The sequence below is a fragment of the Vanacampus margaritifer genome, chromosome 7 (assembly GCF_051991255.1).
Source record: "Vanacampus margaritifer isolate UIUO_Vmar chromosome 7, RoL_Vmar_1.0, whole genome shotgun sequence".
NCBI classification, from domain to species: Eukaryota; Metazoa; Chordata; class Actinopteri; order Syngnathiformes; family Syngnathidae; genus Vanacampus; species Vanacampus margaritifer.
The window spans coordinates 20,480,997-20,492,953 of record NC_135438.1 but is presented as its reverse complement, the minus strand read 5'-3'; the positions used below and the strand labels follow the sequence as shown (position 1 = coordinate 20,492,953).

General features: G+C 41.9%; 1 protein-coding gene across 2 annotated transcripts; it reads left to right on the top strand.

The window, feature by feature from the left end:
- Positions 1-938: 938 nt before the first annotated feature.
- Positions 939-11,471, top strand: pcdh18a (protocadherin 18a). 2 transcript variants are annotated; one of them, XM_077571942.1, is made up of 4 exons: positions 939-3,715; positions 4,173-4,228; positions 5,368-5,540; positions 9,934-11,471. In XM_077571942.1, exons 1-4 carry the CDS (start codon positions 1,241-1,243, stop codon positions 10,722-10,724), a joined length of 3,495 nt encoding a protein of 1,164 aa, XP_077428068.1. In that variant the 5' UTR covers positions 939-1,240; the 3' UTR covers positions 10,725-11,471. The 2 variants fall into 2 exon arrangements, with proteins under 2 accessions (XP_077428068.1, XP_077428067.1); XM_077571941.1 differs by having other exon boundaries at positions 4,140-4,228.
- The last annotated feature ends 486 nt before the right edge of the window (positions 11,472-11,957 follow it).

Here is an 11,957-nt window from a genome sequence, read left to right as displayed (position 1 = left end):
TTTAGTCGACTGTAATCGCTGGGTTCTGGTGCCAAACAAACCGCGCCAGATGGTATCCAGAATGCACGGTGCCCGTTGCGCACATTCGTTAAAGCTCTCCAACCCCATTTCCCCTCTGTCTAAGAGCAGAATTCACATTTTTAATTTGACAATGGGGGATATAAAACAACCCTAACACCATTGTTTTTGCGAACATGCATGCATCCAGCAGGAGAGTTTGGAGTGATGATGAATAGATTTCAGCACGAGACTAGAAGTGTTCCACAGCGTGACCCAATATTTAAATGCATCCATTAGACGGCACTTTAATACGATTCGCCACACAGCTTAACAGGCTCCTCTTCTCACACAAGCACAGGTGATGTGAAAAAAAAAGAGTATAATGCGCTCTAAACCCTCTCAACAAAGAGCACGGAGGGAGAGGGTGCCAAGTGTGGACTGCAACTTCAGATGAGATAGTAATACTACTGTGCATACAAGACTTTTACGCAGGAGTTGGGTGACAGCTGCTCATGGCTGAGCTATGCTAGAAAGTTAATAATTTTGGCAAAGACTGGGTTAAGTTGCCTCCATACTGTCAAGGGGAACAGACCCAAGGCAGGACTTTTAGGTCCTCCTGTGGTTTTATAGTTGGCCTATAGTGAAAATGTCACAAAACTGTGAATGAATGTTTTCTTCGACAGGTTTATTTATTACTTGTCAATGGGTGTGTGTGCGTTAGTGTGAAATGTGGGGAAAGTGAACCCCCGCAAGGCGGGGTTTCTCCCCCTCCCCTTGTTTTCCTATTTCCATCTCCTCTTGCGCCTCCTCCACCAGTTTGAGTGGCCCCCAGCCAGTATTTGATTGAAGAAGAAGCTAATGTAGAGGCGGGCTATTTTGAGTGAGTCTCAGTGCAAATACGCCTCAGACACACAGAGAAAGAGAGAAAGTGAGGGAGAGAGAGTAGAGGAGAGGAGAGCGAAAGGCGCACGGACGCACGCAGGGAGGGGAGAAGCGCGCACTCTTCAATACAGGCTGTTGTTATGCGAACTCGATGTGCGCAACAGATCTGTATGACAGCGCAATTGGGGTATTTTGAATCAAAACTGGCGCAATTCAGCCAATATTGTATATGACTGTATTTTTGTCTCAAGAGGAGCAATGCAACTAGGAACACCTCATCCAGTTGCCTAAATCTGGAAGTGACCTCTGCAACATTTTGGAGCTTCTTTTTGCTTGATTTCGACCACAAAAGGACATAATGACGGGACTCTTTCAGCTGAGAATGTGGGGTTTTTTCATGGTTTTCGTGCTGTCAACGCTTCACGCCTCCGGTAAGACACTGCGATATCAGATTTACGAGGAACAGAAGGTCGGCTCGGTTATTGCTCGTTTAAAAGATGATGTCGCGGATGTTCTGGCTAAACTTCCAAGCTCGGTGTCGCTGCGCTTCCGAGCCATGCAAAGAGGGAGTTCATCCTTTCTCACGGTTCGCGAGCAGGACGGAGAAATCAGCATCAAGTCCAGAATTGATAGAGAAAAACTTTGTGAAAAGAATCTCAACTGCTCGATCCAATTCGACGTGCTCACGTTGCCCACGGAGCACCTGCAGCTTTTTCACGTCGAGGTGGAAGTGCTGGACATCAATGACAACGCGCCACAGTTTGCCCGTGCCATAATCCCCATTGAAATATCTGAGAGCGCATCTGTCGGAGCGCGCATTCCCCTGGACAGCGCCACGGATCCAGACGTGGGCGAGAACTCCCTGTACAGCTATGCCTTAGAGCCCAACAATTTTTTTAACATTGAAATACAGTCCAGAACCGATGGGGCAAAATATGCTGAGATGGTGGTACTCCGAGAGCTGGATCGGGAGGTGCGCTCCAGTTATGAACTTCAGTACACGGCTTTTGATAGAGGTGTTCTATCCCGAACCGGAACCACCCTGCTTAAGATCAACGTCGCAGATTCAAATGACAACAGCCCGATTTTTGACAAGTCCTCCTATGTGATCAATCTTCCTGAAAATGCACCTGTTGGAACTCTGTTAATTGACTTAAACGCCACTGACGCAGATGATGGGACGAATGCCAAAATAGTCTATTCATTCAGCAGTCACGTGTCCCCCAAAATCATGGAGACGTTCAAAATTAACCCAGACAGCGGTCACCTGACCCTCATTTCTCGTGTAGACTATGAGGCTGCTAATTCCTATGACATTGACGTGCAAGCTCAAGATATGGGTCCAAACTCCATGCCAGCTCACTGCAAGATCCTGGTCAAAGTGGTTGACGTAAACGACAACAAACCCGATATTAGCATAAATATCATGTCCTCACAGGGCAATGGGGATGCAGCTTATATATCAGAGGCGGCTCCATTGGATACGTTTGTAGCTTTAGTGAGGGTGGAGGACTTGGACTCTGGTTTGAATGGTGAAGTGGAGTGTAAGCTTCATGGTCAAGGTTATTTCAAACTACAGAAAACATATGAAAACAACTACATGATTCTGACTAATGTGTCTCTGGATCGAGAGAAGAGGTCAGAGTTCAGTCTGACTGTGGTGGCAGAGGACAAAGGGACTCCTAGCCTGTCCACCATCAAACACTTCACTGTGCATGTAACTGATGAAAACGATAACCCGCCGCATTTTGAGAAGGGACAGTTTGAAATCTTTAAATCTGAGAACAACGCTCCAGGGGCATATTTGACCTCCATCATGGCAGCAGACCCAGATCTTGATGTCAATGGGCAGGTGATCTACTCCATTCTGGACACTTCAGTTCACGGGAGCCCCATTTCCACTTACGTCACCGTTGACCCCTCCAATGGTGCAATCTACGCTCTGCGCACATTTGACAGGGAGGATGTGAGTCGCATCTCCTTTGTTGTGCAGGCCAAAGATGATGGAAAGCCACCACTGTTCAGCAATGCCACCATTGTTCTCAACATCCTGGATGAGAATGACAACCCTCCAGTGATTGTGATCCCGCAGCTGTGGAACTTCAGCGCTGATGTCCCAGTGTCAAAGTTCACTGAAGCCGGACATCTTGTGACCTCGGTCAGTGCGACTGACCGCGATACGGGGATCAATTCTGAGCTCGTTTGCTCCATTGTCAGCGGCAATGAAGAAGGCTTCTTCATTATCGATCCGAGAACATGTGAAATTCACGCCAACGCCAGTCTGGAGAACTTCCCTCGTGAGCATGCTGAATTAACTGTTGTGGTGAGGGATCAGGGAAGCGAGAGCCTCAGTGCCAAAGCAGTTCTAAAGCTCAACCTGCATGAGAATATGGAGAACCACGTCCAAGTGATGGACCAAGGGGAGTCTCCACTTGACGCATCGCTGATTATCATCATCTCCCTGGGGGCAATCTGCGCCGTGCTGCTGGTCATCATGGTGGTGTTTGCCGCTCACTGCAACAGAGAGAAGAAAGAGACGAGGCAATCTTACAACTGCCGGGTCGCCGAGTCGACCCACCAGCACCACCCCAGGAAGCCCTCACGGCAGATCCACAAAGGAGACATCACCCTCGTCCCCACTGTGAACGGCACCCTACCAATCAGATCGCATCACCGTTCGCCTTCAGCCACGCCCCCCTTGGACCGAGCCCAGATGGGGAGCAGGCAGAATCACCACAGTCGCCAATCCCTCAACAGCCTGGTGACAATCTCGTCCAATCACATTCCAGAGAGCTTTGCCCTGGAGCTGGCACATACAACTCCACAGGTGGAGGTGAGTGCGCGCGCGCACACACACACAGTCACACACACACACTGCCCTGTGTGTGGTAGAATTTCCTTGTAGTTGTAAAAACTCTCATCAAGTGTATTGATAGATACAGCCATGTCTTTGTCTTGACTTTGTTTGTCCAAATCCATGACAACCCTCAGTCATGTGTCTCCGAATTCACAGAGACTCACTTTCCCATGAGCAAGCCCCCCTTTTTGTTTTAACACCATCAATTTTGTGTCATTCATATTGAGCAGCCTCTCCATCATTCATTTTGTGTACTCATCCATTTTTTGTCTTGTCTTGTCTCTCTCCCACCCTCTCTCTTTATCTCCTTTATTTTCCATCTGTTATTCCCATTCCTCCCCAACCTTTTTCATTTTTTCCCCTATTTTTTGTTCATTTGTTTTATTATTTTTGGATACAGCAAGTCTCACAGCTTCTGTCCATGCTCCATCAGGGCCAGTACCAGCCCAGACCCAGTTTCCGTGGCAACAAATACTCTCGCAGCTACAGGTAATCCCTCGGCCCCAACAATGTCAAAATATTTTTATTCACCTTTTAAATACCACTTTGTTGTCTATGATTTACATCTGTGCGACATGTTCAACAACCTGTTGTATAGTTTGTCTTCTTTCCACATTTCAAATGTCAACATACATACCAGTGCCATTCACTTTCCAAAATATTCAGCTCGTTTGTCAGAATGTTCCAACTATTGCTCGTCTCCTTTTGGAACACATTTGGAGAATGAAAGTATTACTACTTGGTGCTGCTTATAACATAATTTGATAGACTTATCAATACTTTTTCGATTCATTTTTTAAAAATCATAATTAATCGCATGACTTCAATAGTTAACTCACGATTAATCTCAAATATGTTCTAAATGTACAATAAAATAAATAATAAAATTATTTTTTTCAGTTTTCATACTCTTGTTAACAAAAAAGTGGGACTTTTTTTTAAAAACTAATAGAAATATGGCTGCATCTTTTAGTCATTGATACAGTAATTTCATAATAACTCATAAAATTTATTTTAAATTAAAAATATGTACTGTACTGTAAAAAAATAGTGTGATATTAATTTGTGTTGAGGTCATTTTTCTGCCACTAGATGGCATAATTGCATTTGTAAGAGGTTGGTGACAACTCGGTGCATTTTTCTTTTCATACTAAGCGCTATCTAATCTTTAGTATAAAGTAACTTGTGAAATTCTGCACATTTTTAAAATTGTAAAATGCAACTTGACCCCAATCTCCACAAATATATGCATTATTATTAAATTTATTGCAGGCTAAATTTTGACATGGACGTGTCTGCTGCGCTGCGACTGGAATTCCTCCAGTACTGGCTTTCCAAGTAAGGGTCGGTCATTAATCGTGCGTAAAAAAAAATAGCGACGTTAAAGCAACTTTAAATTAACTCAAAATTAACGCATTCATTTTGACACCCCTAATTTTGACATATATTTATTTATCAGACCTAATATCATGAAGTACAAATGGGACAAGCTTATTTGGAAATGTAACTGAAATTATTTGACTCATTAAAATGTCTGCCCTGCAGACATTTCATAAAACACAACATGATATCCAATTTCCAATTTGTTCATGCGTTGAACATGCACTTTTTGTGATGGTTTCATCCAGGTATGCATTACAAGACATGGACAAGTTCAGCCTGAAGGACAGTGGACGTGGGGACAGTGAGGCGGGGGACAGTGATTGTGAAATGGGGAGAGAATCTCCCGTGGACAGGTTGCTGCTGGGTGAAGGCTTTTCTGACCTGATACATCTTGAAATGCACCACCGCCTCCATCCAGGTAAGCTCCCTTGATGGATTCTGATCATGCCTTGTTGCAACTGTTCAACTGGCTCTTCTCTGCTGAGTCACACACCTCCAACAGCCTCACACTCTCATCGCACCTTAGAACACAATCACACCTCTGATTAATTTCATCAAGCAAAAGTGATGAAGACAGTTTTAGCCTCTCAAGATAGCATATGCTGCGAAGGGATGAATATGTTTTCGATTTGTTTTTGCTTTTCAAATACGAGACCAGAACAGAGGGACTTGAAGCAGTATCGAAATACAGAGAGATAACAAGATAAAGATATATAATATGGATCATTGGCAACTTAAATGCTGGAGGGGGCCAGAATTTTTTTATCAGTACTACTGGGGGGCCACATTGGACCATCCACTTCATAACTAGATGTATGACAAAAAATGCTAATTTAGATATGGACAAAATACAGGATATGTGCAAAATATTTGTTTTTATATATAATTTTTTTAATGAATTTCTAAATGCAGGCCAATAAAAGATCCACTATCCTGATTCAAGAACAAATGGTTTGATATACTGTATTTTCTTCTTTCCAGTGCAAAGGGCTCCTTTGCATGAAAATTGCCATTCAAGGATGGCACATAACTGTTGAACAAGAAACCAACATAAAAAATTTTTTTGGGCATTTTTCAAAAAAGTCAACTCTCTCAAAAAAATTGTATTATTGAGGTACAATGTTTTATTTCATTCCAAACCTGCAATATATATGTATAAATGCCCTTTACTACAACATGCCTACTCATGTTGTAGTAAAGGGCATTTTTACATTCTGTAAGTGCATTTAAGCCGTGTCTGCCATCTAGTGGTGATTGTTAATAATACAACTTAAAAACTGCATTAGACCCCTGCATAATCGCAATTTGGCATCCGCGGATTCGAATATGTGCTGATTTTTTCTTTCCAAACCTCCAACCCCATTTTTTCTCATTTGGGATTTTTCACAATTTTTCCAGAATCTTTTCCTCAATTTACCTCAATTTTATTTTAGTTTTTTTGTGTGGAAAAGGTGTACTGTGTGTTCAACAGTGTTTTTTTTAAGAATTAAAACAAAATGTAAATAATTAAAATAAAATAAAAAGTATATATATATACAGTATATATATATATATATATATATATATATATATATTATATATATATATATATATATATATATATATATATATATATAAATAATAATAATTCAGCCCCCCCCCCCCCCAAAAAAAAAAAAAAAAAACGTTTGTTTTGGAGGGAATTAATCAGAGTGTGGCCGACTGCGGCCTGCCAGTTGTCCGTCTCTACTATAGATGGATACGGATGTTAGATGTGATTTTCCAAATTGAATTTGAATTGCTGCCACTTGCAATCTGCATCAGAGCTGGATGAAACTCGGTTTAAATGTACAACTTTTGACCCTGCAAAAATGATTGCATTCAAATCTTTTAAGACGTGACACAGATGTATTGCCTAACAAAAAAAAAAAAAAAAACAGCTGGAAGAATAACTATCCATGATACCTGTCATCGAAACAGGTTGATTTATCAATATCTGCAGCTATGGAAGTCATACACAGATAAAGCCACGGGAGAAAACAAACAAACCTCCTTGGCAGAGGTAATATCATTGTGGAAGGAGACTGAATTGAGCCATTTCCTCTGCACTGCACCCAGCAATTTTGTGGACATCCTGCCTGACAAATTTTAGCACTATGGACAGGTCAGGCCTGAGCCAACTAATAGTCCATACACCTGCCTATACAGCCATTCAGCAAGCCCAAAACACAATCCCATTGTGCTCTGCCCATTCTTCCGCACAGACCCCATTTCCACGCTTGTTATCACACCGAGAGAGGTTACAGTGCGCCGGGCTGTTTGTGTCACTCTGTATGTGTGTGTGTGTGTGTATGTGTGTGTGCGTTATCTACCCCCCGAGTCGTGTCTGTAAAATCCTCCCTGGAGCGGAGATGAGTCGCCTGTCACTCATCGGTATGCGTCTTAGGGTGCTGTTTTTTCCCCTTCCCTCCATTTTCTTTTCTTTCTCTTTTTTCTCTCTGTTGAGTGACAGTGTTGCACTTTCATGTCTGAACTGAGGAGAATTCACAGTAATTGCTTTTAGAATTATGTTATTCTCTCGCTCAGTCACTCGGTCCCTCTCTCACCCGCTGCAACCCGGAGAGCTTCTCCGTATGTCTTTTGCGGTACATGTAATGTATTCTCCATCTTAATTGTGATGTATAGAGAGTGGTGGACAGCGTCTGTCAATTTAAATGGCTTCCACCCCCACCTCCCTCCCCTGTTTTTTTTATGGTAATATGTAAAAACAAATTAAGGCATAGTAAGGATTACTGTATCTGGGTTTCTCTGGATTTAATTTGCTTAAATTCTTTATCATGCTGGATATGATGAAGCAAGACAATCCCTGCATATGTCAAAGATGTGATATGATAGGAAGATCAACCAAATATGAATTTATCAGCCACCTTTGATGCCACACGGGTGGAATCTAGCAATTAATCATTTAGTTATCTAAATCTAGTGATTGTTTTCTTATCTGCCTCAATATTCTTATCTGAAAAAAGCACCAATCTGCTCATACTGATAAGAAGTATGAAGGGCTGCAGAAAAAAAAAACAATTACCAAACTGTGGTTTAAGAATAAGACAGAACCACCTTGTGAAATATTGAACAGGCATCGTACTTTAATATTCCAAAATGAGAAGTGAACAAATTTTTCCCGCTTTTCATGCAAAAAACAACACTAGACCACCCACTGTTGAATTGTTTAATTCTCAATAGCACATGTTCCTTTTCCACTTCAGAATTTTTGACATGTATTAAAGATGACAGTTATGTCGGACTCTCACTGTGATGCCTCTGATGTATCTGACTTTACTTATTTTGCACTGAGCACTTGTTTCTAAAATTGCTTTTCTGTGTGGAAGGATGTTCGATACCACTATTTTTCAGTACGAGTGGTCACCGATGCAGATACCGTGTTCCAATACCACTAGTACTTTTGATACTTAAAATTGCCCCCTAAAACAATGAATGACAGTGTAGGTATGAAAAAAAATTGCATCAAATCAAATAAAACTTTATTTATGTAACACTTTTCATACATAAAAATGCTGTGTAATTAAAACATCCATACTATAGTATATAAAAAAAAAACATCCCCCCACCTCCCCCCAACATCTCCATTAGCGCGCACACACTCACACACATACACACATACACACGCAACCTGAGAACTATGTAAAAATTAAAATTAAAAAATAACATGGTGGGGCACAGAGGAACCATGTGAGGAAAAGCACCCAAGGAGAGCTCATGAGGCGGATGTTAGCCCACGGCCATAGGGAGCGGTGCCATCCCAAAGACATCTGGCCCAAATAGACCGCTGCAGGCCCCACACAGGGAGTAGAGCCCCCCACCGCCTCCCAGTTCCCCGGGCCTCTAGGAGCCTCTAGGAGCCTCTAGAACGACCACCAAAGCCCCCATGAGAAGGCCACCACTCCCAGTGTGGCAGCTCCTCATGAGTAAACACTGGAGCTAAAAGCTTAAAGACAACAGAATAAAAAGAGCAAAAAGCTAAAAGGCAAAAAAAAGAAAAAGGCTTAATGTAAAGCTAAAGGACAATATGATAAAAAGGAGCTAAAAACTAAAAGCAGATCAAATAAATAAGATGCTCCAAGACTGTTAAGTAATTTAACTAATTTGCTCCCAAAAATGTATAAATGTTTTAAACATTACCATATACCATTTATACTTTTTTTTTTTAATGAAGGCAGCCTCTGAACTGAAGAGAATGCTTGAAGCAATGGTAGTTATTACAAAAACGGCCAGCAGGTGGCAACAGAGTAAGACATCAACCAGGACCATGTTGCAAAAAGTTCCCCCACTGATTTATACAGATTTGTGAATAATGATGAAACTTAGCTATATTCTAATGCTAAATGCTGCAAAATGGAAACATACTTTTTTTTCCTGATGAAAGAAGAAACTCTAATCTTTTGTTTGGTAGATTCCACGTTTTAATAGCTATAGAACATAATATTCTGTGGGCCTTGCAAAATCAGTCAAAATTGAGTAAAACAGCTGGGAGCGAAGGGGGTTGCTTCAATGAAAAGGCTCAGTAAAAATGGCCAGGAGTGAATGAGTTAAAAACTAATAGAAGGACATTAAAATCATTCATGAAATTAATGGTAATTTTCTATTCTTGCATTCCTCCCATTTTAATTTTCTAGTTCTTTATCATAAAACAGCCACAAAAGAGCAGCCAATACTGGTATCGGTACTCGCCCATCCCTAGTGAAAAGTGTCATAAGGACATTTTTATCTTTTGTTGGACTAGCTCCTGATGCTTTTTTGTTGTTTTCCTTTAGCAATGCGACTGTGCACGGATGAATGCCGGGTCCTGGGACACTCTGACCAGTGCTGGATGCCTCCCCTCTCCTCACCCACATCCTCGTCAGACTACCGCAACAACATGTACATCCCAGGGGAGGAGTCTTCGCAGCAACCTCAAATTGATGATGACCAGTCCTCGGAAGAATCCGATCAGCTCAAGAGTTTCTCCACTTTTGGCAAGGAGCCCGGGAGTGAGGAGGCAGGGCCGGCAGGAGGAAGTGATGCGTGTGCACCTGCAGGAGGGGGTGGCTCCCTTCTCACGGAGATGAACAGCGTGTTCCAGCGGCTCCTCCCCCCTAATATGGACTCGTATAGCGAGTGCACTGAAACCGGCCCGACTTCGTCGAGTTCCGTCGAGAAAGCAAGTGGGCGCGGTGGCAACGTTCCCGGTAACCATAGCAACAACGCTGTTCCTCAGGACAGCCGTAGAGGCTTGTTACCAGGCGGGAAGGGTCCTGCTTACCCACCAGGTGTGGCCACGTGGGCTGCCAATACCCACTATCTAAATCCAGGAAGTGGCTCTGTTGGGAACAGCCATGTTGCCCCAGCCCCTCCCTCATCATCCGCCTCCACCAACGCTCAGCCGCCCCACCTCAAATGGCTCCCTGCAATGGAAGAGATCCCAGAGAACTATGAGGAAGATGAATTCGATGGTGTGTTCTACCAGGGCGGCAAACGTGGAGAGAACCGCCAGGAGAGTGGCATGGATGCTAGCGAACTGGTCCATGAGATAAACAAACTCCTGCAGGACGTCAGGCAGACCTAGAGCGCGAAATATGGTTTGCTCTGAGTCATTTGACCACCCTCGAAAAAGAAAATTCAATGCGCAGACATAAAGAATCAATATGATCAACGCTTTGTGCTCATTGTAATGGCTGTCTTGTTTGTTTTACCAAATATCCTCTCACCAATTTGGGATGAGAGACTTGAAGAGTAAAACACTGCACTGTAACGGAAGTGGCACAATGACCTTAAAACAAAAACTTAGAGGACAGACTCTACAATTGTTGTTGTGTTTGTGGGTGATAGACAGAGAATCCACTATTAAACTCCCTAATATCATTTGTAATGTTTACAGATGGCAGCGGAAGAAACCAACTGTTACGTGATCTTATTTTGCAGTGTCTGTGAGAAAAAGACTGCTTCACTTGAATATTGTGCTATGTCTCTTGTTTTTGTATCATGGAATGTAACTGTACAAATTGATCTTTGTATTTTAAAAATACACTCTTTTGTATCTCTATATATTTATATGTGTCTATGTATGTTTGTACAGAAAAAGAAAAAACAAATGTCTATTTTTTATATTGTCACTGCATGTCTAAATATTCCGTGTGCGTCTATCTTTGTTCTTCTTTGTTACTTTTATAAAACAATTGTATTTAATTTTGTATTGAATGTTTGTGAGCACCATTTGACAAAATCACATTCCAATGAAGTTCCATGTTGAAATATGGTTTTGTATAGTGTCCTTATGACAAAGACAAATAAAGTAGAAGAATGAAAAATGCAACATTGACTTTGTGTTTTACTTTTAGTATGTTCACTTTAGAATTATAATGATTATAATGTCAATGTACTTTTGTTTTCCTTCTCATGGCTCGATTTTGCCCCCTTTGTCTCTTAGCGCCTCCAAATGGTGACCATCTGAACTGCACAACCATAACAGACTGTACCGCAATTCACAAGCATGGCTACAATAATAGGCATAACATTTTAATATTATTATTATTATTATTACTATTATTATTATTCTTATTATTATTACTGCCTCCAATTGCTTTTTTGGGTGCTTATTTACATTTCCTTCCAAGGATGTGAGTCTTCTTTCCTCAGCAAATATAAATGTGCTGCTGCACGTGATGAGATAAACACAACCATGTGAACGTATAATTCCGTTTATTAAAAAATTGTGTACGTGTTTCTGTGTGCGTGTGTGCGTGTTCGTGTGTGTGCCGACACGTGAGAGTGTGTTTGTGTGCTCTCATGGCGGCCTATT